General features: G+C 40.1%; 1 protein-coding gene across 2 annotated transcripts in view; it reads left to right on the forward strand.

Annotated features, from left to right (window-relative positions):
* TMEM33 (transmembrane protein 33) overlaps positions 1–27614 on the forward strand; it is a 38430-nt gene that overhangs the window by 7086 nt on the left and 3730 nt on the right. The window contains exons 5-8 of one of the 2 annotated variants that reach the window (XM_077847866.1): positions 1970–2037; positions 2823–2956; positions 8047–8130; positions 12971–18759. In XM_077847866.1, coding sequence (XP_077703992.1) covers positions 1970–2037; positions 2823–2956; positions 8047–8130; positions 12971–13100 — 416 coding nt within the window. In that variant the 3' untranslated portion in view covers positions 13101–18759. Of the gene's footprint in view, positions 1–1969; positions 2038–2822; positions 2957–8046; positions 8131–12970; positions 18760–27614 lie in introns of those variants that run through there. The other variant, XM_077847867.1, reaches the window with a different exon arrangement.

Here is a 27614-nt window from a genome sequence, read left to right on the forward strand (position 1 = left end):
CTCTCTCTCTCTCTGTGACTATCATAAATAAAACAAAAAAAAACAAAAAAAAACTAGCTTTTTACATTTTAAATATTTTAGAGCATGAGTTGAGGGGGACGGGAAGAGGGAGAGAATCTCCACTGGACTCCCTGCTGAGCATGGAGGCAGGTTCCATCCTATGACCCAACCTGACCAGAGGTCATGACCTGAGCTTAAATCAAGAGTTGGATACTTAATCCACTCAGACACCCTGACACCTCCCCTCCCTTTCTTTTTTTTTTTTTTTTTTTTTAAGATTTTTTTGATTGTGGGCAGGGGGAGTGAGCAGGGGAGAGGGAGCAAAATCGAGCTTTGATGAAAGTGGTCTAGCAAGTGAAGTTAGTGTCAGCCATGATTGGAACCCAGGTATCTTGACTGTCCATTCAGGGTTGTTTTCATTACCTGCATTGCTTTACTGAATAGACTTCAAATTACGATATGTTTTGGAGTTTAAATTTAACTATTGAAGAAACAACAGAATTTTACAGTGGCCTTGGAGAGGAGAGGGTGGCAGCTTTCATCTGTTCCAAAGGGATCTCTTAAGCTATACATGGTCTCTACTGAGGAAATTGGCATTTTACTTAGTTCTTGTAAGTGTCAGGGAAGAATTGGTCAGGATACTAATTAGGAAAATTCTAATCCTTGGGTATAGGTCAGTGTCTGGGTTGCCAGTTGGAAATTAGGCACTTTTGGATCTTAATGAGTTATGTGGTAATGAATTTGAAATTCCTAGTGCATTCTAATCACCATTTCCCACCACAGCAAAGCTTTCAGTTAGTGAAAGCTTTTTTGTTAGAAAAAGATAATGGTTCATTTCTTAAAAACTGCAGATATATATTTTTTAAATGAGGGTAATTTAAAAAATTTTTTGATTATTTTTTCTAAGTAAACTTTACACCCAACATGGGACTTGAACTCATGACCTTGAGATCAGGTCCCATACTTTAGTGATTGAGCCAACCAGGCACCCCAGAATCTGCAGATACTTTTAGGGCATGTATTTTTGCCATTCAAAGTGGACTAACAGTCTATATCATTTTATGAAAGTTATTTGACAAGTTTTGTTGTTGTTCTTGTTATCAACCTGGCAGAAATTGGGATAAATAGGGTCTTTGGAACACTCCATTTTTCAAAAAGCTGAATGAAAATTGCATATTTATCCATGACATAAAGCCAAACAGTTGAACTCAACTACATGTCTGTAATTAAACTGATTAGACTCTCAGTTAAGTGTCTACAAACCCAAATACACACTTTTTACTTGTACAGGTTGAGAATTTATGAACTGTATAAGCTTGATAGGAACAGTGTCTTGAGATAATGGGGATCTTGTAGGAAAGAAATAATGAAAGATCTTTAGTTGAGGAAAATTGGAGAAGTACTTTTTAAAGATTTTTTATTTATTTATTTTTTTATGTAAACTCTACTTGCAATGTGGGGCTTGAACGTACCATCCCGAGATCAAGTACGACCCTCAGATGGAGTCCCATGCTCTACTGACTGAGCCAGCCGGGGCGCCCCTGAATAAGTACTTTTTAAACCATTACCCCAGACTCTTTCCTAAGCAATTGTGATGAGGAAAGTAGTATAAGAGACTGTCTTTATATTTGAAGGCCAAATTATTCTGGCCAGGATGGCCATTGTGGGGTTAAAAGCTGTAATAAATATTTAAGGTTTCTTCTAGGTGCTCTAGATTTTGATTAGATATAGCCGATGTTTATTATTATTTCATTATCTAATAGAAAAAAACTTTTCACTATTTTCTTAATAAATTGTGAGCTTTAGAAAATGAAATTGTTTACAGGTAGGAAAAAAACTTCATATGGTTACCAAGTGAAACAAGTCTTTTTAGCAGATGCTGGTTCAGCTCTATATGGGGCATAATACAAAGCCTGTTTTACAAAATACTTGATACATGTTGGATATTTTCCTTAATTGTTTTCTTCAGTGAGTATTTTTCCAGTCTTGTTGTTCTCTTTGCTTCATGCTGCCACATACACGAAAAAGGTCCTTGATGTAAGTAAAGCTGTTTTTTTGACTCCTGTTGGCATGAATTTGAGTTCTAAGGCATTTTGGCATTTGTCACAAAAGTTTCCTTCATTCCCTGCAAAATACATTTTAAAAGTATTGTATTGTAGAGTACCTCTCAGTTCCCAGAGAATTTCTCAAGTTTGAAATAGATTTTTTTTTTAATCGTATCTTTTCTATTTGGTAAGTTGTCGTAGATCTCTTGTGCTGTCATTGTTTAATTTTAAGAATCAGGTAAGTAGAGTGTACTGAATTTCTTTTACATTTAATGTTCAGAACTGCTACTTTCCTAAAATATTTTCTTTTTCCTGGATTAAACATTAAGCCTCACTAAGTGTCCCAGGCGGATTGACTGCATATGCACTGACATTTAAATTAAAATACCCAAATGTTTGCTTTGTGTTGCCCTTTTTCTTTATCTCCATAGTTCTTTGGTCACAGCGGTAATTGGACTTTAATTTCTACTTTGTATTTAGCTAAGGATTCACAAATACCTTATTACTAGGTAGTCTGATTTTGTTTATAGTTAGATAGAAATAACCTCCATTTTTTTGTGTGTGTGAAATAATATATGGTGTTTTTATTTTTCAAATACACAAAATCAACAAAGCAGGAAAATACACTTTTACGTTAATTTGTAAACTTTTATATTACCATTTCTAAAATAATCGTCTTTTAATTGTATTACTTGTTGGTATGCTATTTATCTAAAAAAATTATTGAGTAATCAAAAATGCTTCATTCTTTCTAATATTTATTTTCTTATGTTTCAGGCAAAGGGTTCAAATAGTTTACCTCTGCTGAGATCTATCTTGGATAAATTAAGTGCTAATCAACAGAATATCCTGAAATTCATTGCTTGTAATGAAATATTCTTGATGCCTGCTACAGTTTTTATGCTTTTTAGGTAAGAATAAAAATACATTTGTTTTGAGAGGCAGATGACTAAGTGAACATAATAAATGTATTAACTCAAATTTTATCCTGCTTAAATCTGTTAAAGTAGATACTGATGTGCAGACCTAGATTGATCTTAGCCACCATTTTTTCATTTTATCGTGGAGAACGTGAGATGTTACGGTAAACCTAGAAGCTTGTCTTATTTATCATTCCTTGTGATTTACATTTAACATTTTGAAAATTAATTTTAGAACTGCTGCCTTTGAATCTTGGGAAGCCTAGGTTAGTGCATTCTGCCATTATTTAGATGATTTTTTTTTCCAAGAAAAATTATGGTCTGGTATTAATAGTCGCCTACCAACACCTCCATGTTTGTTTGTATCTTAGTTATAGAAGTAATGTAAAAATTAGAACATCAGGCTAGTATTGACCCTCCCCATCAAAATTCTTGCATTTAAGTTTTAAAACTACATTTCTAGAGAGATGGGTGGGTGAAATAGATGATAGGAATTGAGGAGTGCACTTGTGATGAGTACCGGGGATTAAAATTAAACTTTAAAAAAAAAAAAGGAAAGGGGAGGAGCAGTTTAAATGGCATAAGCTTTGGTTACCAATTCAGAAGTTCTTCTCTGTCTCTATTAATGTGTTTATCTTCTTTGTTGTGGGAAAAAAAATGACTGCTTAAAAGCCAATTGGGGAAAAAAAATCAAATTAGCAGGAAAAAAAATAAAAGTACATTTCTTCCTGGATTATAGCTTTTTAAATTTTCCAATAAGAGGACATTATAGATAAAAGCCAAATATTATTTTACCATGAACCATTGTTGCAGTTCTGTCCTCTCCTCTTCCTTATGTGTACATGCATGTAGTACTTTAGAAATACTTACATAGATATGTAGAAAATACATACTAGTATGGTGTGGGGTTTGGTTTCTTTCGTTTTTTTATTTTGCATCAGAAGTGCCATAATGCATCAGTTATCTGCATCTTGCTTTTTTTCAGTTAATACAGTATGTTTTCATGTCCTATTTATAAATGTTGATAGATAACAACTCTGTTTTCCATTTAATGATTGTGTAGTGTTCAGTCATATAAGTAGGCTGCATTTCACTACCTGTTCCCTTGTTGATGGGGAAACATTTGTTTCCAAATTTTTGCTTTTCCAAATATTGATGGAATAAACATCTTTTTATCCTTTTTTTTTTTTTTTTTTTTTTTTTTTTTTTTTTTTAAGTAATTTCTACCCTTGGGCAGCCCTGGTGGCGCAGCGGTTTAGCGTGATCCTGGAGACCCTGGATCAAGTCCCACATCAGGCTCTGCATAGAGCCTGCTTCTCCCTCTGCCTGTGTCTGCCGCTCTATGAATAAATAAATAAAATCTTAAAAAAAAAATTTCTACCCTCAATGTGGAGCTCAAACTCAGGACCCTGAGATCAAGAGTTGCATGCTCCAACTGAACCAGCCACGTGCCCCTCTTTTTACCTTTCTGCCTATACTTTTGGGCCTCTGTTTACTTTATTTTTTTTTTTAAAGATTTTTTTTATTTTATTTATTCATAGAGACACAGAAAGAGAGAGGCAGAGACACAGGCAGAGGGAGAAGCAGGGTCCATGCAGGGAGCCTGACGTGGGACTCGATCCCAGGTCTGCAGGATCACGCCCCGGGCTGCAGGCAGCACTAAACCACTGCGCCACCGGGGCTGCCCCCTCTGTTTATTTTAAACCAGAATTGATTTTGCTGAGTTTAAGCTAAGTGCACTGTATCTTTAATAGACCATGGCACATTGTCCTCTAAGACGTCTGTATTATCTATTTTCCATAAGCTCATTAATTTATAAAAACTTATTTTTGTTTATGAAATATTTCATTTTAATGTGCATTGCCTTAATTAGTGATATTTTAGCATCTCTCATTTTTTTCTTTAGCAGGCTGTAAGCTAGTTACTGAGTTTTACAGATTTCCTCATAAATAACAGTTACTTGTTCCATTCTTTTAAGTAATGTTTTTCTCTGGAAACTCCAGGATCACCACATGTGCTCCAGAATGACACAGTGAAAAGGCTTCTTGTTGGGTGTTAGGGACCTGAATTCTAGTTGATGTAATCATTGACTTAGACTCTTGAGCATTGATACCACATTTAAAGAAGTTAAACTTTAAAACAACTTGATTTTAATTTTCAAGATTATTGTAAAAGAGATGAGAATTTACCAGAAATATTTAAATAGAGAAATCACTTTGTTATTCTAAAAAGATTATAATGTCTTATTCAGTCCCTAAAGCTATTGATGCTTTGATGTCACTTGCATATAACACAAACTATAAAATTAAAATAATTTAAAATCATTATTCCTTAGTTGCTCCCTTCATGATAGAAGAACAATCTAATATTAGAAGGCTTCATTAAGTTATGTTTTTCACAGTAATGCTTCAAGCTTTGTATTTAAAAATGAGGTAAAGTCTGTGAGATTATCTTACATATACATGAACATGAGTGTAAAAAAACATAAAAGGATGAGGTCTTTGTAGCTTTATTAGTAGAGCACTTGTTACATAATAGTAATGCATAAGATGAACTGCTTGAAGCTGTAAAAAAGAATGAGGTAAATTTATGTGTTGTGATGGAGATAATCTTTAAGGTATAATACATTTAAAAATTTGTTAAGAACTGTGTAGAGGGATCCCTGGGTGGCGCAGCGGTTTGGCGCCTGCCTTTGACCCAGGGCGCGATCCTGGAGACCCGGGATCGAATCCCACATCGGGCTCCCGGTGCATGGAGCCTGCTTCTCCCTCTGCCTGTGTCTCTGCCTCTCTCTCTCTCACTGTGTGCCTATCATAAATAAATTAAAAAAAAAAAAAAAAAAAAAAAAAAAAGAACTGTGTAGAGCATTCCCCTTTTATATCTTGAGGTATGTTTGTGTATTTAAGAGCATGTGGATTTTTTTTCTGCTTCAGTTTCTTCATTTTTGAAATGAGAGTGATAATGCCAGTTCCCTCTTAGAATTGTTTAAGTGGATTTAGCAAATCATAAAGTGAGCACCATATTAGGGTTAGTCATATACACTTGTGCATGTGAATTTCTGGAAGGATATATTAGCGACTAAGCTGGAACTCTGAGGAAGGGGCTAACTTGGAGGATGGAAATTTTGTTTTTTATTGTATATTATTTTCTATATTTTCTATAGTATGTATATTTTTCCATTTGAAGATTAAAGATTTGTCACAGGAATTTCTGGGGGAAGTGGATGTAATGTTTAGTGATTAGTTTATAATGTAAATTTTTATTATGAAAGTAATATCACAATTTAGAAGAAAAGATGAAAATTAACTTTAAAAAAAAGAAAATTAACTTTAAAAACCACATTAGCATCTTTACTTCCTCAAAAGGTTTAAAATATAATAATATGTATAGTTTTATGTTCTGCATTTTTCAAAGTTGCTGTATAGTTTTCATAATCAAGATTTTAGGTAGTTGCATACTCCATCAAGTAAAGATAATATACTTAACCCTGCTACCTAATTATCCAAATATTGATGCATTTACTTTATAGTTATTGGTAGTGAATGTCTTAATCCAGATAGTCTTTCCTAGGAAAAGAATTCTTGACTTAGAATTTCATAAATTTGTATATAGCTCTTGGGTATTATAATAGTGCTTTTTAACCAAGCAAAATAGTAGAATAAGCTGTGTAAATTTACTAAGGAGCCTGTGTGATTTTACTAGTTTTTTTTTTGTTGTTGTTTATATAAAACGAACCACTTTTCACTTACTGTGTTATAAAGTTTCACAACTTGATGAACAATTATTTATTGGTAGTAATTATAGAAGCATTTATACATTTTCTTTTTGGGGACATCAGTCCCAATCTCAAGGCACTTTCCTAAGTGTCGAATGATAAGGAAACAATAATTCAGGGTCCAGCGTTCACAAACCAGTATATGATGCATTGTTATGTTTGCTTTATCATATATCTTTTGAAAGGTTTTATTTATTCGAGAGAGAGCATGAGTGGGGATGGGGGCAGAATGAGAGGGAAAGGGACAAGGACAGTCAGACTCCATGCTGAGTGGGGAGTGTGACGCAGGACTGGATCTCAGGACCTTGAGATCATGACCTGGGCTGAAGTCAGAGGCTTAACTGACTGAGCAACTCAGGCATCTGTATACATTTTCTGATGTATTTATTTAATAGGTTTTAAACTTAATATATACATCAATATGATGTTTATAAAAATTTAAACGATAACATCTTAGTCTTTAGCAATCATATGTATATTCTTTTATTTCTTTTTAAGTAAGCTGTATACTTAACTTGGGCTTACACTTACAACCCCAAGATCAAGAGTCACATACTCTACCAACTGAGGCAGCCAGGTGCCACTCTTACTTTCTTCTTAAGAAATACTTTGATTGGGGATCCCTGGGTGGCGCAGCGGTTTAGTGCCTGCCTTTGGCCCAGAGCGCGATCCTGGAGACCCGGGATCGAGTCCTACGTCGGGCTCCTGGTGCATGGAGCCTGCTTCTCCCTCTGCCTATGTCTCTGTCTCTTTCTGTGTGACTATCATAAATAAATAAAAATTAAAAAAAAATAAAGAATAACTGATTTAGGGGTGCCTGGGTGGCTCAATTGGATACATATCCAACTCTTGATTTTGGCTCAGGTCATGATCTCAGGGTCCACACTCAATGGGGAATCTGCCCCCCTCCCCCCCATTTGTGCTCTTGCACCTCTGCTCTAAGTAAATAAACTTTGATTTAGACATGATAGATACTACCATGACCATTTATTTTGTTTATTTTTAGAGAGAGAGCACTTACACGTGCACGAAGCCACTGGGGAGGGGCAGAGGGAGAGAGAAAGTCTTAAGCAGGCTCTTTGCCCAGCACAGAGCTGGACACGGGGTTCAGTCTCATGATCCTGAGATCATGACCTGAGCCAAGATCAAGAGTTGATGCTTAACTGACTGAGCTCCCAGGCACCCCTGCCATGACCATGTAATGAATGAAAGCACACACATTCTTCAGTTAAATTGCTTTCAGTTTTGAGAGTGTACATATGAATTGTTAATGTATATTTCTTACCCTTTTATTTATTTATTTCAGTGGTCAAGGAAGTTTGCTCCAGCCTTTTATATACTACAGATTTCTTACTCTTCGATATTCCTCTCGAAGAAATCCATATTGTCGGTAAGCTGGTGATTAGTTTAAATCTGTTTTATTTGTTGAGAGTATTGTAAAATAGAGTATAACGTTTAAGAGTTATTTAGCTTTTATGTTAGAGTTAAGCAAGAGATTTTTTTTTTGTAAATTTAACTTCCAGGCCTTAGTAGGGTTAGTGAGAAGGTGGTTGTATTTCTTTTTAGAACTTGAGACCGGATCTACCTTGATCTCCACCAAAGTAGTAATCAAATAAAATAGTATTCAAGTTTAAGAGATTTAAAGATGTCTAAGACATCAGTCCCAATCTCAAGGCACTTTCCTAATTGAAGAAACAAAACCATATGTCAGATAATAAGGAAACAGTAGTTCAGGATACAGCGTTCACAAACCCAATATATGATGCACTCTTGTGTTTGCTGTATCCTATCAATACTGTGCTCCACAGGGAGGAGAGATCCTTGAGCCAGGATATAAAAAGGGCCCGTGAAAGTTTCACAAAGCAGAGATTTTAATTGTTCGAGAAAATTAAAGCCTTTGAATAGACAGGATAGGTAACAGCATTTTAGGTAGGAAGAGAGTAGGAACATAAGTTCAAAGACAAGAAGGAACAAGCCATGTTGAAGGGCATTGGATGGACCTGTGTGGCGATACCAGGGATCCTGAGTGCTAAGTGGGTGTAGCTGAGATTAACAAGGTGTATTAGAGCCAAATTGTAAAACTTCTTGAATTTCTGGATCAGAAGTTTGGAATTTATCTTTTAGATGTATAGGAATCATGGCTTGGACATGATCTTACTCTTCTAATAGACTTGTGCAGAGTAGTTTGGAGGAAGCAGAAATATTTGAATGCGTTACCGTAATGTTCAGGAATGGAGGCTTACATGAGACAGTTAAGTTCTGCGTGCTGATCTCACAGGTTAGAGTGAAACTGAAACGAATAGTAGTTTTTAACAGCTTCTGGGATATGTTACTGGGATGCTAATGTTAAAGTAGCTTTTGTTTACAAATTTAAAATTCATTGTATAGTAGAGCTCAGTCAGAAATTGAGTGTTTTAGCGTGATCCTTATTTTCATGAGAAAAGTAAAAGAACTGAAGTTGAATGCTGGTCCATCATTTGCCAGGTGTGTAACTTTAGGCAAGTTAATTAAATTTTAATTTCTTCACTGGTGGAGGAGAAAACCTCTTCCTGGAGGTGAAATGAAGTAATGTTTGAAAAATACTTAGATTTGGCTGTGTTTTTAATACATAACTTATTTTCCTCTTTCTATAATTCTGATTCATGTTTTTGAGGGGTTTTTATGCTCTGTTAGACAATGTCTTTCTTAAAGTACTTCCTAAGATAGAGCTTAGTTCAGACATAGGTTTTCTTTCTTTTTCTTTTCTTTTCTTTTCTTTTCTTTTCTTTTCTTTTCTTTTCTTTTCTTTTCTTTTCTTTTTTTTTTGTTAAGATTTTATTTATTTATTCATGAGAGATGCAGAGAGAGAGAAGCAGAGGCAGAGGGAGAAGCAGGCTCCATACAGGGAGCCCAGTGTGGGACTCGATCCCAGGACCCAGGGTCACGCCCTGGGCTAAAGGCAGATGCTCAACTGCCAAGGCACCCAGGGATCCCCATTAGACATAGGTTCTGAATAAGTCCCTAGTCAGGAATAAACCTTCAGTTTTACTTGATTCCATGAGTTTTTGCCCTTTTTCATTCTGGTTCATGTATTCATTTCAGAAAACAGTATCTTTGGGGCCCCTGCCCTCATACACATTTTCATCAGCAGATTTGTTTTCCTCTACTGCTTTATACCCTTATAATCTCTACCCCCATTTTCTCCACATGCCCTTAATTCAGAGAAATTTTAGAAGTGTCCAGTGGGATAAAAAAGGAAAGGATAGCAGTGGATCTAGGTAACACAAATATGTGCCAATAAGCATTTTCAGAGATCTTGCATAAGCACACAAAACAAAACAGAGGGAAGGTAATGGGAAATATGTGTACTTAAAAATATTGATAAACAGCCTATAAAAACTACATTTTGTTTTTTGGGTTTTTTTTTTTTTTTTTAATTTTGTTTATTTGACAGAGCAAGAGAGAGCACATATAAGCAGGGGGGAGGAGCAGAGGGAGAAGGAGAAGCAGACTCCCCGCTGAGCAAAGCCGGGGACAAGGGGCTTCCACTTTGATCGCGGGACCTTGGTATCATGACCTGAGCTGAAGGCAGATGCTTAACCATGCCCAGCATGGAGCCCAACTGGGGCTTGAATGCATGACTCTGAGACAAAGACCTCAGATGAGATCAAGAGTCAGATGCTTAACTCCTGAGCCACCTAGGTGCCCCGCATTTGACCATTTAAATAAAAAAATTAATTAAAATTCATATACTTTAAAACTCAATTCCTGAGTCATGTTAGCCAATTTCACACACTCAGAAGCCATGTGTGGCTGTGGTGATCACTGTTGGAAAGCACAGAGAGGGATCCCTGGGTGGCGCAGCGGTTTGGCGCCTGCCTTTGGCCCAGGGCGCGATCCTGGAGACCCGGGATCGAATCCCACATCGGGCTCCCGGTGCATGGAGCCTGCTTCTCCCTCTGCCTATGTCTCTGCCTCTCTCTCTCTCTCTCTCTGTGACTATCATAAATAAATAAAAGTTAAAAAAAAAAAAAAAAAAAAAAGGAAAGCACAGAGAAACATTTTCTTTTTTTTTTTTTTTTTTTAATTTATTTATTTATGATAGTAACAGAGGGAGAGAGAGAGGCAGAGACACAGGCAGAGAGAAGCAGGCCCCATGCACCGAGAGCCCGACGTGGGATTCGATCCTGGGTCTCCAGGATCGCGCCCTGGGCCAAAGGCAGGCGCCAAACCGCTGCGCCACCCAGGGATCCTAACATTTTCATCGTCACTGACTGTTCTGTCGTCACTGCTGCTCCAGAGCAGCTCTGAGACATGGTCTAGATCATGCCAGGGGTAGAGCCAGGAATGAAAGAACTAGCCACGTGGGGATGCCCGGGGCAATCATCTGCCTTCTCACGGCGTGATCCTGCGGTCCTGGGATCGAGTCCCACATCAGGCTCCCCGCAGGGAGCCTGCTTCTCCCTCTGCCTGTGTCTCTGCCTCTCTCTGTGGGTCTCATGAATAAATAAATAAAATCTCAAAAAAAACCAAAAAACTAGCGGCACGACCTTAAGGCAAGCCGTTGACTTTAGGCCTCATTTGTAACCTGAGGGGTTTGACCAATGTATTTTCAAGGTGTCATCTAGTTTTATTCATTAGAGTCATTCAGAAGACAGTGATTGTGTGTTGGTGGTAAGTTGATGTAGGCTTGAAGTACTTGCTTCCTAGAGCCTTAGAGCTGAGTGAATTAGACCCTCTGTAAGTCAGTGTGCTGGTGACTGTCCTGTGAGAGCACAGAGAACAAGGAGGCAGCTGATGGGGAGCTCATCCAGGAAGTGGTACCAGAAGCCAGGCCTTCTGAAGTCTGAGTTCGGGCACGGGGGCCCCTGAAAGTGCAAGGTGCTTGAGTCAGGGAAGTGTAGAGGGAAGTAATGAAGCTCTGTGCCTAGAAGTTAAGACAGGGAGAGAGCAAGAAAGGGTTTAGATTTTATTTCATGGGAGGGAGGAGCATTTGAAGCTCAGAACATGGAGGGGTTGAGAAGGTGATCAGATCTGATTTAGAAATATCCCAGAAGACATGTCACCGGCTCAGCAAGAGGAAAGAAGGGCCACTTTGGAGACTGTGAGAGTAGTCCAGAGCCTAAACTAATTCTGTGTAAAATAAAAAGGGATAAATTTGAAAGATTCAGGAGGTAAGAGCTTAGGGCTTGGGGAGGAAGACCAAGATAAAGAAGCCCTTTCTGGCCTGGGACCTAGGAGAGTTGTGGCCTGCCACAGGTAGATACAAGGGCAGGTGGTTGGATAAAATTGCATCTTTACAGATTTCCTTCCTGTCTTTGTGTGAAAGCATATTACATCCTTTTTTAAAATGGTAGCTTTTCTTTTTCCTAACCAGCAAAATAACAGAGGATACAGAAAGGTAGAGCAGGAATTGTCTTACACAGGATGAGTCAGCACATAAAGTGAAAACTCAAAAGTGAATAATCAGAATTACTCTGGGTGACCTTTCAAAAGCTCTTGTAAATCACAGTTCGCCAACATGCATGATTTTATGTCTGCCAGCCTGTACTGTGTGTGTGATGCGGGTCCTAAGGAGTCCTTTGGAGGCAGCAGGCACGGTTAAAGTCAGCGGCCTGTTTGGGGCACAGAAGTGCGGCATGACTGGGGATTCGGGAGTCCTGGCAGAGAGTGGGGGAGGAGATGAAGCCGCAGGTTCCATTATGACCAGAGAAGGCATAGAGAAGGCATAGATGGTAGGAGTCGGGCTTGAGTCTGAAGATAAACAGGAACTGGCTTGATTGGGAAATAGCACTTACGGAGTATCTTCTCTGCTGTCTCACTTAACTTACTGGGTGACTCCATGAAGTCCATCTTCCTGTTTTATAGATGACGAGAGCTCTGAGAGGCATTATGTATGTTTAAGGTGATAGTTTAAGGAAAATAGATGGAATTTCACTTTCTTGCTCTTTTTTAAAACTAGTGAATTTACCAAAATTAAATGTGAAAATGATGTGACTCTCCTGTAAAGAAGGTATAAATCACCCCTTATCTCAGCCCTTGGAGATAACCATTGATCAGATGCTGTTCCCTCACCCTCCAAAAGACACAAATACGGATTTTGAGAATTTTATTTTGTGTGTTTCCTACGGTGCATTCTAGTTATTTCTTTTACTTCAGATTCTTTAGTGGCTATGGGGAATTCCTTTATCAGCATTTGCTTTGTATTCTTTTTCCTTTTGTGTCTGAAAGAAAACTATTTTATTTTGCAGGACCTTGTTTAATGAACTGAGGATTGTTGTTGAACATGTAATAATGAAACCGGCTTGCCCACTGTTTGTGAGAAGACTTTGTCTCCAGAGTATTGCTTTTATAAGCAGACTGGCACCAACAGTTGCATAGTGTAACATCCACCTAAGTTATATATAGTATAAATAAGCATTTTTAGGAGTTGGTACTTCTGCTCGGGGTTGTTAATTCCAGGTGTAAAACTGACCTCAATCCAATTTACATAATTTACATAAATACATCTCAGTGGAAACATGATTATTTTCCTGGCATGTTAAACCAAGCCTTTTAAAAATTCCCAAGAAAATTTTACTGTGCTGTGTTGTTCATGGTTAAGGAAGTTTCTATCTTGTGATAAATGTATCAAAATTTTTTTAAATGCTGCTGTGCCTTTATCATGAAATACATTTATTTCTCTTATTGTAAAAGTAGCTCTTAAATTTCTTTGAACCTAATTGGTACTCTAAATTTACATCTGGCATGATTTCATTATGGTAATATTAACATACATGAATGCATTATATTTTGAGACAGTATTCTTTTGCCATTTAGTTATTTTGGTTGATGATTTTAAAAGAAACCTTTACCACTGTATTTAATTTCAAATTGTTCTTAAATTGATTTTGTGCTGCTTTGTTAGGATTTATTTTGGATATACCATTATAAGAGGAATTCTGCATGCATCTTACACTATGACCTTCCAAAATTTTATTTCCATAACTACTTAATGTGGCTTTGAATATTTTTTAGAAGGCTGAGCTATAAGCTTGTTAGCCAAATGGGTAAATATCTGGGGTCACAACTGTTTTACATCAGAAAGCCGTGGTAGTTCTACAGCTTTCCTTTCAGAGAGCCATTCAGTAACCTTTCTCCTTTCAGAGAGCCATTCAGTAACCTTTCTCAAATAGGAAACCCTTCTACAAATGTGGACACATAGATTATTAGTATTACTATAGTTCGTAGAATTAGATCAGATTCTTGACTGCCAATTTTCTCAGTTTCTTAGGGTTGAATTTTCATAGACAGTTGCAGCAGTTCAGATATCTTTTGAAAGGAATGTGACTGAAGATTGAGCATATGCCTGTGCTTGGTGTCTGTTCTGAAATAATGAAGATTATCCTGTAGATTACATACTGTGACCTATCCAATCTGATTTTTAAAAGGTTAAATGGAAAGGTTTATAGGTAAGATAATTGATTGGGAATGGGGCTGGAGGAGGAATTGTGGGGGAACAGTGTGCATTTTAATTTTGTAATGCACAGGTCAATTTGGGAGTATTGGGTGTATTATGCAGCCGTGATTGGAGTTGTATAATATGTTAAATCCTGTTTGTTGAGCTGCCGTCAACTTCTTTATAAAATTGATTCTGATCTTTATTACTGTTGCATGATTAGGAATGTTTAAAACACTGCAAAGTTTTTAGTCATAGTTTTTGTAACCAGTTTTCTTCTGTCTGCATGTAAATGGATTTCTCAGATACATTCATACTTGTCAGTAACCTCAGTTTCCTTTTTGTTCAACTTTCCCATCTCTGGAAATGTGACATCTACTTGATAGCTCAACTGTAACCAACTGTTTTTTGTATTTTTGTATAATATTTATCTACTAAGTTAGAAAAGCAGCCTCATGCAATACAGTTGATTGGGTGGGTGGATGGGTGTGTAGCTCGCCTCATCACTATATATGTAATTTGATGGTTTTAAGAACTAATTTTCTAGAGCAATAAAGTGATTATAATGTTAAGTAAACATATTGATTTCTAATGATGTCTTTAAAACTTAAGTCTTGAATTATATCAAGAAATATGGCAGCTGAAGTGATTTATTTTTAAGTTACTAGTTTGTTTTCTACAATTTTTTTTAATCATGAGATACTTTTAAATTTATAGAAAAGTTGCAAAAATAGCACCAAGAGTTCTTGTATAACCTTTTACAAGCTTCCCCTTATATTAACATCTTATGTAACTATACAGTTATCAAAACTAAGAAATTAGTCCTGGAACAATACTATTAGTTAAAATATAGAACTTACTCAAATTTTGCCATTTTTTCCATTTATTAATTTTCTTGTGAGTTGTTTTTCTATGATTGTCTTTTAATGACCTATGAGTATGCCTCTGTTCTGAGTTTTTCCTCCTTCGTTTAGAAATTACTTTTGGTCAGAAAGATTTCCCTAAAGGAAATGATTTCATGTTGGTTTTAACAAAAGGAATTTTAATATTAAAACTTAATAATTCAGAAACCCTGTGCTTTAAAAGTTGAGGCTTTTTATCACATACAAGATTATATTTCTGATACGCTCCTGATGGACTGTTCTTTCATGGAAGGCTTGATTTATAAATAAAATACTCCTCGAGTCATGAAAAAGTAAATTTTACAATTTGAGCATTACCAGATACTTAGTTTGCATGGCTTGTAGTTAGGAATCCTGCAATACGTATACATGCAACCAGCTGATTTGGCTCTAGAATGATAGTTTAATAGGTACCTCTATCAAATTAAAATTAGAAATACAGTAGCAGTATGTGGAATGAATGAAATAGGAGAAACTATAGCTTAGCTGAACCTGTTTTTACGTCTGGGTTTAAAAAAGTTAACATCCAGAATATCTAATTCTTTAGAAGTGATACAGTATGCGATTGTTCTTCTAGTACTTTTAGATATTAAACCCTCTTGGACAGGTGGAAACTGAACATAGAACCTACTTTTATTACAACAAGAATTCTATATTCTTTTTGTATACTTGATTCCTCATGAAGTAAATTCTGTTTAATGTCAGTCCAAAGAGAAATTTCTTAAATAATAATTTGTATTTACATTTTCTTGGAATAAAATTTACCAAGGTAGATGCTCCTGGAAGTAAGCAAGTAATTAAATTTAGATATTTAGGAACCTCCCTTGCAGGGAAAATCAAAGCATGCTGTGGTATTAAACCAGAAGTTATGAAAAATTTAGGAGATCTGTTTTATAACTGAATTTTGTAAAGCTGTCAGAATTCTCTTTCTAAAAATCAAGATCAAAAATTCTGATTTAGGTTTATAAGGTTAGGACATGAATATTATTTGACGTGGAAAGGAAAATGAGTGTATATGTAATGAGATAAGTGGAACCGAGAGACTTAGTTTTTTAAAAGTTTGAGATCAGAGTGAATGGAATTAATTTTGAGGGATTTGTGGTTAAAGACTTTTGTCTAATCCTGAGGAGTTTATTTTGATTAAAATAGTTACTCTAAAACACCCTCCCTCCCCGCCCCCGCCCATGCCAGCCCAGATCCCCCTAGGATCTGCTAGCCTCAAAGCTACCACCCAAATTTAGACCAGTCTTGATTCTTCCTCTGTTAATGAGATCCTCAAGGGAGGAAGTAACCACAGACAGTCACGGTCCTGAGCGGTAGGTGGCAGGCTTTCCTCAGGGAGCCTCCGGGAAGGGAAGGTCCGATGCCACCAGAGGTGCGGGAGTCAGCCAGACTGAGGACCTGGTGCCCTTCGCCCTTTTTAATATGTAATTACTCAAATTCAACAAATGTTTAATAAGTATTTACTGTGAGTACATAGTAATGTAATGAAACTGCATTGCTACGTATTCGGTTATATTGGAATCGTAGTAAAATATTGAAATGTTGAAAAGCTGGAGGAAGTGCCCTGGTAATGTGTACTTTCTAGTTAAATGGGAATATAGGTCACACTTGGGAACGGCATCATTCAGATCACGGGCCCTGTGTTGTTTTGGGTTTTTTTCTTTATAAATAGTGCCTGAATCACCTAAATACATCAATTATAAGAGTGTTCTTTATCCTTAATTTTCAGGTGTGTAGAAATATGGTACTTAGAATTTTTTCATGGTCGTTTTGTAGGTATACAAGGTATGGCCAGTTCAGTCTCTTAAAATTTAGACTTTTCGTGGTAATATAAAAGCATATTGAAATATTTTGGTTATTATATCAAGAATGATACTTAGACTTGTAAATTCAGTTTGAGTTGCAGAGACAACTAGTTTCTATTTTACACCACAGTGGAATTTCTCTAGGATTAGAATTCTGCAGAGGCTATATATGTGTGTGTGTGTGTGTGTGTGTGTGTGTGTGTGTGTGTGTGTGTGTATAATGATGTAGTTTAGTAGATAGTGTGGCAAAAGTATGTCTGTAAATCCAGGAGTCGTTTCCAGGGTTTGTTTTAATTGAGCAGCCCTCTTCTAATATTCAGAGTGGAAAGTTGTTGCTGGATCTGGTATTAAGGATAAGAAAATTTGGAAGGATTCCCGCTAGTAATTATTTTGGACACGTGTATCTTCTAAGGTGGTATACAGGTGGGTCCTGAGAAGGAACTGTTTTTTTCTGTGTGAGGGATGAACCCTAGAGTGCTCCTTCTCTTGTGCAGCGCAAATAGGAAAGCTGCACTCAGTTTGAGTTGATGCGACAGGAGAAAAATTACAGTATTTTTAAAATCTAAAGCAGATTCTGTTTCATAGAGAATTAGAAAAAAAATTGGTAGATACCTTTGCTGTAATCTAAAAATTAACTCACATTAAAGGAGAAGGAAAGGCTCCAGTCATCTCACATTTTCCTTCATAGCCTTCTTGAAAGTAACTTTTTGATATGCTCAATCCTTTTAAACTAGTTTTTTTTTTCTTAGTTCATGACAGTTGAATTCTAGATTTTCTTTTGTACCTTCCGAGTAGAACAATTGCTTTTGACATGAATTTTTGCCTTCATGTATATTTGTAAGTTGAGACCAAATGGGCAAAGTCTTGGGCAGGTAACATTTGTGATGTGTCTTTATTGGAACAAATGTAAAAGGGTCACAAAGTCTAGAAAGAGTCATAAAACACTGTTTGATTTATAAATGCATTAGTTCTGGTGCTCCATATAATGGGATATATTGAACTAAAAAATTTGTGTAGATAGTATGTCAGCATTTCTTAGTAACCTCTCTTGAATCCATTTTTAATATCTAATCCGTACAGGTTGGGGAGTTATACTCTTCAGGCCAATACTATCCAGACTGTATAAATTTATAAAATAAATTGAAAAATTCATCATTCTCCTATATTCAAGACCAACGCACATAAATGCTAATGTAGGGCTCAGAGGGGAAATATATTTCTCCTGAATATTTGAGAAAATGTGAAGTCCTTTCAAGAAAATCTAATAAACATAATAATCATAGCCTGCTGACACTAAGGAAAAAGGGCCTCATTCGCTCTTTCTTTTATGCAGCGATTTACTGGTCCCTACTGATTTCCAAATTGGATCACTGTAGTAAATTATCTATGCTGGTACCTGTGAAAGTAAGCCCTGGGATCCATATTTGTTTTGTGTTCTGCTTAAATCAGCAAGAATGATAAATTTGATGGTATGAAATTGGAAGTGTCAAGGGCTTTCTTTGGTGATTGAACAAAATGATGTCTCCACTTTAATTTATTGTGACCCTTTTTCACTCTATGTGCTTTGTATATCTAATATTTATTTCAATACAAATTAAATTCTTGTTCCTTCATCTGTATTGTTATATATCTAAGATTTTATTGATGTAAAAATCAAATTGTGTAATAAAAATCTCTCTGGATTTAAGCAGATTTGAAAATGTTATGTTTCAAAAAAAAAACATTTACAGTTAGAATTCAGCTTTTCATTGTGCTTCATTGCCCTATTGTTAGAATAAGGTGAATTTGAGCACTTCTGTTGTCCTCAGCCCATCACATCTAATAAAAATGGTGTAATTTTGTGATCTTAAGGTGAAACTGGAAAAAAAGAAAAATTACAGTGTATCTCTCAACTGTGTGCTTGCTTCTGTATTTTTTGTTTAGTGAGATTTATAGCCTAGCGGATAAGTTATTTATAACCCTATAATTTTTTTTACAATACACAGTATAGCCAAAGTATTAAATCAACACAGGGTAACATAGAAGGATGTATTTCCCATCTAGGTGTTTAGAATTGGCAGATATTTTCTGTGGCAATTTTAACAACTTGTACTAAGGAAAATGCTGTACAAGTAAGTAATTTATAGTGCTTTTTTTGTTAAATTCTTCAGATTTGGACCTCTGCAACTGTTAAGATCAAGAGTTCCAAGAGTAACAGACCATTTTCATTTAAATAACAAACCAAAAACTTCAAGACAAAGACTTGAAACTTGCAGTGATCCAGAATAAAATGTATTTTTTTTGTCATTAACTCATAAAAGATACAATTGTATATGCAGGTGTCTGTGATCTGAAGTACTGGTCCATGTTTCAGTGAACTATCAGGTTTATGTTGTACAGTTGAGCTTAGTAATATCCGAAGCATATACTTCATCTTCTATAGTGTTTAGAAATTACTTTTTACTCCTTTATCTAAAAAGCTAAATTTCCTTTTGGGGCTTATAGTATTATCGGGCTTATTTTGAATTAATATTTATTTAAGATTTTTATTTATTTATTCATGAGAGACACAGAGACCCAGGCAGAGGGAGAAGCAGGTTCCCTGCGGGGAGCCCGATGTGGGACTCGATCCCAGGACCCCAGGCTGAAGGTGGCGCTAAACCGCTGAGCCACCTGGGCTGCCTGATAAAATATTTTTTGAAGTGAGTGATTAAACGCTTAAACCAGAGAGTTTGCCTTTTAGTATTATAAAGTTAAAGGCTCGGGGACGCCTGGGTGGCTCAGCAGTTGAGCCTTTGGCTCAGGCTGTGACCCTGGGGTCCTGAGATCAAGTCCCGCATCGGGCTTCCTGCACGGAGCTTGCTTCTCCCTCTGCCTGTGTCTCTGCCTCTTTCTGTGTGTCTATTATGGATAAATAAATAAAATCTTGAAAGAAAAAAGGCTTTAAAAAATAAAGTCGGGATCCCTGGGTGGCTCGGCGGTTTAACGCCTGCCTCTGGCCCAGGGCACAATCCTGGAGTCCCGGGATCGAGTTCCGCGTCGGGCTCCCGACATGGAGCCTACTTCTCCCTCCTCCTGTGTCTCTGCCTCTCTCTCTCTCTCTCTCTCTCTCTTTCTCTCTTCATGTCTATCATGAACAAATAAATAGATAAATCTTTAAAAAAAAGTCAAAGGATCCATAAGGCTTATTATTATTTGAGTTCTTGTGTTCATTGCAGTTGCTCTAAAGTGGTTTTGCCACAACTACAGATACTTCTATAGCAGGGATAGCTTCCAGTAACATCCTTTGACACTAAAATGCCCAAGTGACTTTGAAGCAGGTTTATAAAATCATTCTTAGTCTATTTTCTATCTACTAGGAGTTGATCAGATTCTCAAATTTATTTTTATTTATTTATTTATTTATTTATTTATTTATTTATTTATTTATTTATTTTTTAGATTCTCAAATTTTTAAAACATAGAATCTTATTTTAATTATGAGCACCCTGCCCCCTGCTGGCAAATTTTCTGAAAAAGTCTAATGGTTCAGTTTGCATGTAAAAAAAAAATCACGATGGGGGAAACATAGCTTGACTCTTGATTTTTATTACTAGTTGGCTTTTACATTAAATACTAATAAAGGCTATGAAGGGCTTCTTACTCATGATTTCAACCTTTTAATGTCATAAAGAGTTTTTAGGCTTAATCACTATTTCAAGATGCCTCAGTGAGCTAATGAAGTTTTTCATTATATTTACAAGACAAGTAGACTTTTTGTCTCCGTTTTAAGACTGAGAAACCAGAATTCCAGACAAGCCCATGGGAGTTCCTAAGTGATCATTTGTGGAGGAAACCAGAGTACAACCCTCATTCAGACCGTGCTCGCTGGAGGCACATTTTTAAAATGTAAGTGACAGTCTTAGGAAACAGCAGCCCTTGGCTGTTCTTTGTGAGACCATCACAATTTGAGTATTCATACAAGTCTTTCTTTTCCAAAATTTGTAGAATGCATTCTTCAGTCCTTGAGTTCCTTCCGTGCATTTGCGGCTTGCCCCACCTCAGGAGGCCATCGTAGGCACCCTTCACATGCCTTCAAGCTGTTGAGCAAGGATGAGAGGAGATACACTTCTCTAGTACATGAACTTTTTTTTGGTTGTCAATAATGGGTCTCATATATGGGTTTCCTGATGACCATGCCAAGGACAGAAAAAGCATTACAGAACTGTTTATACCAGATATTCAGGTTTTTTTCCTTGAAATAATATGTTAGCAGTCTCAGACATCAGTGGTTAAGTATTTTGGTGCCATTTTTGTCTATATTTAGCCCATCCCATACACTTTCACATTTTGTTTTCACCATTAGGTGGGTATACAAGACGCCCTTTAAAAACCCGAAGCAAGTTTGGGTTGTGATTAGCCACTAGTAATCTGGTTGTAAGTTGTGGTGCTCAGCCACGTAGAGTCTTTCAAGGATTTTTTTTTCCCTGAATGTTGATCCCAGACTGTTAAAAAACAACCTATCCAGGATCCCACGTTTTCAACTATTTACTATTATCCAAAGAAAATTAACTGAAAGGATGATGGCGCACGTGCCAGCAGTTCCAACAGGAACGGAAGTCCCCAGTGGAGGACTACGCCGAGGGGAGGGTGCGTGGTTCCAGCTGGAGCATCTGGACACCGGCGCCGGGGTGGCTCAGTTGCGCACCTGTCCTCGGCTCAGGTCACCATCCCAGGGTCCCCTGCCCAGCGGGGAGCTGCCTCTCCCTCCCTCCGACCCACGGCTGCTGCCCCGCTCGCACTCTCTCTGTCGAGTAAAATCTTTAAAAGAAACGACGCTCGCACTGTCACTTGGACCCGGTGCAGCACCAGGCCAGCGTGTGGTGGTCCCGGCCAGTGTACCCCGGTAGGGAAGGGCTCCGTCCCAGGCCTTTTCCGGCTTCCTGGGGGCCGAGGGGCTGCATCACATTCACCTCCAGGGCCCGCTCTTCTTGCCCAGATGCTTCCCTGTCCCTGCCCCGCGTCCCTTTGGGTAGAGGAGACCCGGAGCTGAGTCCTGCGGGCTCCCCTCTTGCTGCTGCTCCCCTGCCCAGGACCTTCGTGTTGGAGCAGAGCAGGGAGCGAGGGGAGAGGAGAACGGGCACCCCTCCAGTCCCCTGTCCATCGGGGACAGCCTCTGGGCCCTGCCTGGTGCCGCGTCTCCAGCACAGAGACCCGGCCCAGGAGGCAGTTTCCCCGAGGCCCCGCGCTGGGCTGGAGGGGGCGAGCTGGGGGGGCCGGGCTGGGGGATGCTGAGCTGGTGGGGAGGCCTGCGGACCAAGCCTCCTGCCGCAGCTGCCCCTGCGCCACCTTGCGCCTCCGCCGACGGATGCTGGCACGTCCCTCCCCGTCCCTCCAGATACCTGGTGCCCCTCCCCGGTGTCCCCGCGGTGTCCCCGCCTGCGCAGCCCCTCAGGCGGTGCTCCCTGCACACCTGTCGCTGCACCTGTCACCGTCCCAGCCGCGCGGTCCCTTCTGCAGTTAGTGGGGTGTCAGGTGCGCCCCGGTCGTCGCCGTGATGACCCTCGTCTCCTCACTGCCGCCTGCGCATCCTCCTGGGGCTGTGGCACGAGGGGTGCGATGGCAGGAGCAGGGGTGTTGGCCGGATGCCCGGTGCTGGGCCCTGGCTCCTGAGGCGGCCACCGCCCCGACGTCGCGGGACCTGGTGTAGGTCGCGGCCTGTCCCACGGCCGCAAACACGTTCTTGGCGTAGGTTGGGCCTGGTGCCTTCCTGCTGTCTGCGCTCCAGGTGCCTGCTGTCCCAGGGGGCACCTGCTGTGGGGCCGGGGGCTGCAGCCTTGCACGGGCACACTCGGGGGAGCTGGGGGCGGCCGGGAGCAGGGCCCCCGCCCCGCACGCACCAGCTGGCCACGCTGGGGCAGGTGCCCCCCACCCGGCCCCACGGCAGGTGCAACCCCCCGGCCCCACGGCAGGTGCACCCCCCTGGCCCCACAGCAGGTGCACCCCCCCGGCCCCACGGCAGGTTCCCCCACCCCCACCCCCTCGGCAGGTGCCCCCCCCGCCCCCCCCCCGGCCCCATGGCAGGTGCAGTCCAGCCTCCGGTGCCTTCCCCAGGTCCGTCCGTCCGTCTGTCCCGGTCCCAGGCAGTCTCTGCCCCGCGGCCCGAGGTCCAGTGCTGAGTCCCCAGTGCTGTGACTCGGTGCACTGCTGCCCCCGAACTCCACGGTAACCCGGAGCTCGATATTTTTAATCAATAATTTGATAACTTTATTTTTTCACTGGACAGTCTAGTCCACTGATAGGTTTGGCCTGATTTTCGGTTATCTTTGTGCTTTTCGTCCTGCCTTCTATGTTTCTTTTTCCTCCATTCTTAATTTTTTTTTAATTGGATTTTTCCCCCTCTACCATTTTGGAATTTATATCCATTTACTATTTCTTTTTTTTTCCATTAAACTTCAGAAATTTGAACTTTCATACCTAAAGTTTTGCATTAAAATTTCTTTTTTTTTCTTTCTTTCTTTTTTTTTTTTTTTTGCATTAAAATTTCTAATTTGCTTCTGCTGGGACCACTTTAAATTCTTAGCTCTAAAAAAAAAAAAAAAATTCTTAGCTCTAGGTTTTTGTTTTCCCATATAGAAAACATAAATTGGGGACACAAATGTTATGGACATTGGCCCGTGGTTATGCAGACTTTTCTTCCCTCTACCTGTCACCAAGGGTAGAAAAAGGCACATCTCGCCTGGGCTGCCTCTCCAAACGTCAGCTGCAGTTGTTTGTTATGCAACCGTCTCTGGCTGGAGTCTCCTCCCTGGGCGGCCTCCCTGACCCTTCCTCCAGTCTGGGCCTGGCTCCCCACCTGTGCGCCCCCGTTTCAGAGGTGCTAAATCACCACCTGCGTGTATTCACTTAACATTGAATTCTTTGCCTTCTGAACATTCTTTGCCTTCTGTTATCTTGGGGTTGCTTTTAGTGCGTGTGTGTTGGGGGGGTGTATTTATTTTCCCATTTGACCAGATGTTTTTAGGTTGACTTTAGTAGAAACATTATCTGGGCTGTGGTCCATACTACTACGAATTAAGGAGTCCAAAGTTAGGCTTCGAGATTGGAGAGCTGGTTGGCACTCACCATAGAAAGGTCTTTTTTTGGGCGGGGTTCACTCTGAAGGATCTGCGGGATCCAGAGCCCCCCCCCCCCAACCGACAACACAGCTGGAACTCCAGTGATGCTCTATGGCTGCACCAAGATAGAGAAGGGAACCTACCAAGATGAGGGGCAGGAGAAGGCGGGGGAGGGGGCAGGTGACGGTGCAGAGGCCAGAGCCTTAGGGAGGGAGGGGACCACCGTCAGTCCGAGGTGGACCCTGATGCCACCTGGTAGGAGACGCCACGGGTACAGTAAATGCACGTTTTGCCATATTTCCCGAGCGCTCCTTGTGCCCGACCTCTCTAGTTTTCTTCCTGGCTGTGGATTCAAAGCGACCCGCCAGCTGCATGTCGAGGTCCCGTCAAGGACTTGCAGGTACGCGTGACGTCGATCGGGTGTCGTGTCACAGAGCCCGCGAGTGCTGCTTCCCGCCTTCCGACGGCCTCATGGCTTCCCAGGCCTCTTCACTTGTGGAATGTGGCCAAGAGACAATGGTTCTGCGGATTGTCGGATGTGAACATATTTGTACACTGTGATGGTTTGTACAAACAAATAGCTACATTTTAGGTTTCTCATTTTACCTTAGGAGATCCTGGGACTCGGGATTTAAAGAACTTCTCTCAAGATCCTGCTTGAGGAGTCAGTGTTCGGTTAAAACTTGCATTATCATGTTTTAAGTCAACGCCTTTCTGGGCAAAAAAGAAACTGGACCTGTTAAAGAGATTCCCCGCCCCCGTCATAAAATACAAAGCCTTAGGTTGACAGCTGGATTTTTTTTTTTTTTTCAATTCACAATTCCAGGGATATAAAGGCTCATGCAAGGGACAGAAAGCAAAAATGCAATTACTTGGCAAAAAAACATCAGATCAGCTTCTGGAATTGTGAGAGCTCTCTCCAGAAGCACATCTTCAAAATCAGTAAATGATTAAAAGTCCTCTCAAAAACAGGCTCTTTCTAAACTATCCCAAATGAATGCATAAGAAGGATGCAAAAATAGTCTTAAGAAATGCTCAGAACTAAATTTATCTATAATATGCAGAGAAATGAGGCCCAGAATTACAATTCTTTCTTCTTTAGGGAATTTGCCAGAAATTCAGAGTGACTTAGTTCTTTTAAACCCCAAGGGAGACACCTAGAAGTAGGGTTGATGAGACTGTTACACGGGAGCCAGCGGGGCATGGCCAAGCTCTGAGGCCCTGAAGTCTGATGGGCCTGGGGTCAGTGCTTAGCCCTGTGACCCCTCGCCTGTAAGATGGGGTTACCAGACCCGCATGCTGTCAGGTGGGAAAACGAGCCCAGGCACAGGGTGTCTAGCACGGTGCTTTGCCCAGAAGGGCTGACGACATTCTGTGTGTCCTCGTCATCCCATGTGGTTGAGAACAACTGTGCGGGCTGCTTGATCAAATAACTTGCGTAGGTGACAGAATTTCCCATTTATGTGTATCCCAAACAGAAAATAACTGTCATTATTTTCCAGGTAGTGTTTAGTAATCATGGATGTTTGCATCCATGACCGCCTCTTGTCATCTCCCTTACCCAGGTTCTGTAAAAGTCTGAATTGTCGGGCAGCCCGGGTGGTTCAGTGGTTTAAGCGCCTGCCTTCATCCCAGGGCATGATCCTGGAATCCTGGGATCGAGTCCTGCATCGGGGTCCCTCCATGGGACCTGCTTCTCCCTCTGCCTGTGTCTCTGCCTCTCTCTCTCTCTCTCTCTCTGTGTGACTATCATAAATAAATAAAAATTGAAAAAGAAAAACCAGCAAGTTTAAAAAAAGAATAAATAAATAAAATATTTTAAAAGATAAATTTATAAAAAAAAGTTTAAATCGTCAAAGGTTTTGAATTTTGGAGATTCCATCATCTTGTGATACAAGGGTAAGAGCCCAGGATCTGGGTAGACCCCAGATTTCAGTAGTCACTACTTCGTACAGATCTGTGACCTTGGGTCATGCACTTACTCACTCTTGACATCTTTTCGGTTTTGTAAAACTAGGGAGTAATAGAGGGTCAAAATCACTAAGGTATGCTTGATGGGATTGGGTTTTCTTCCCTGCTACTCCCATTTTCTGGAATGTCGTATTCTTTCTTTAAGATTTTACTTATTTATTTGACCTAATGAGAGAGAGCGCCAGCAGGGGGAGGGGGAAGGGGAGAGGGAGAAGCAGGCTCCTAGCAGAGCAGGGAGCCCGCGTGAGGCTTGATCACAGGGCCTGAGGTCATGACCTGAGCCCAAGGCAGGTGCTTAACTGGGGCACCCACGCAGGCACCCTGGAGTGCTGTGTTCTAACGGCCACGTCATTAGAAGGGTGTTTTAAAAATAATGTTTACCTAAGATAGTGAAGGAGAAAAAGTGTCCGTGAAATGAGGAAAGGTCTAATTGCATTCGGTATTTTATGGGGTGGGGGTGGTGCGGTGAGACTCCCATAGGGTCGGTCTTTCCCATTTGGCTTCACACAGATTCAAGTTCTGAAATCTGCCCACAACAATAGTAGAAGTGGCTGGAGCAGAGAGACTGACAGCGTCCTTTGGAGGCAAGGCCCAAGGACCGGAGGTGGGATTCTGAGGAATGCGGGAGTACCTCAAAAGGTTTGAGGCTGCGTGTGTTTGGAGAAGCAGTAGAAATACAATGCAAGGCACAGATGCAAGCTACTTGCATAATTTTAAATTTTCTAGGAGCACATTAAAAACAGTAAGAAGAGGGGCATCCGGGTGGCTCAGTGGTTGAGTGTCTGTTCACTGTGGTTTTTTTTTTTTTTTTTAAGATTTTATTAATTTATTCATGAGAGACACAGAGAGAGGCAGAGACCCAGGCAGAGGGAGAAGCAGGCTCCATGCAGGGAGCCCGATGTGGGCCTCGATCTTGGGACCCCGGGGTCTTGCCTGACTCAATTTTAGGTCAGACCTTTCCTGACCATCCGTCCTATTTAAATGTGCCATACCCCAGCCCTGGCATTTCTTCTCCTTAACTGCTTTATTTTTCTGACCACATTTATTGTCTTCTCATATGGCATGCAGCATTTTCATATTTAACATCTGTCTCCCCTACAGAGAGTAAGCTTTATGGGGACAGGGATCTCTTCGTTTTCTCATTGCTAAGAGCTAGTTCCTAGAACACAGACTGCATTTGGTAAATAGACACTGAACGTCTGAAACAAAATCCACCATAAACAGAAAAGGATCCTTTTTCAAAGGACATTGGGTAGCTAACGATCTGGACGTAGAGGATCAAGTTTGGAAGCTATGGAATGAGGAATGATGCAGCTTCCACTGGAGACGGTCATCACCCTTAGGAGCCACTCACCAGAACTTAGGTCCCTACTCTCCCTGAAAGCTGCATGTGTCTTGGCCTCATACCTCTTCCCTTGCCCAAAATGTATTCCATGAAATGCCTTGGTTTCCCCATTACTTTCATTCAGATGGAAATATCTGTCCCATCTGTGGGGCCCTAAGCTGCAAGGGGACCTGGGAAAGCAAGTCCCAGCCTCCTTTTACCTTGGGAAGGTGGACCCCACGAGCGGGGAGGTTCCCCTGATATTGGAAATACATTAAAAATATGCTGGGCTGACAGAAAATATGATAAATGTCCTTCAGTGGCCCTGAACTCTACTATTAAAAAAAAAAAAAAAATGGGCAGCCCAGCGGTTTAG

The sequence above is a fragment of the Canis aureus genome, chromosome 14 (assembly GCF_053574225.1).
Source record: "Canis aureus isolate CA01 chromosome 14, VMU_Caureus_v.1.0, whole genome shotgun sequence".
NCBI classification, from domain to species: domain Eukaryota; kingdom Metazoa; phylum Chordata; class Mammalia; order Carnivora; family Canidae; genus Canis; species Canis aureus.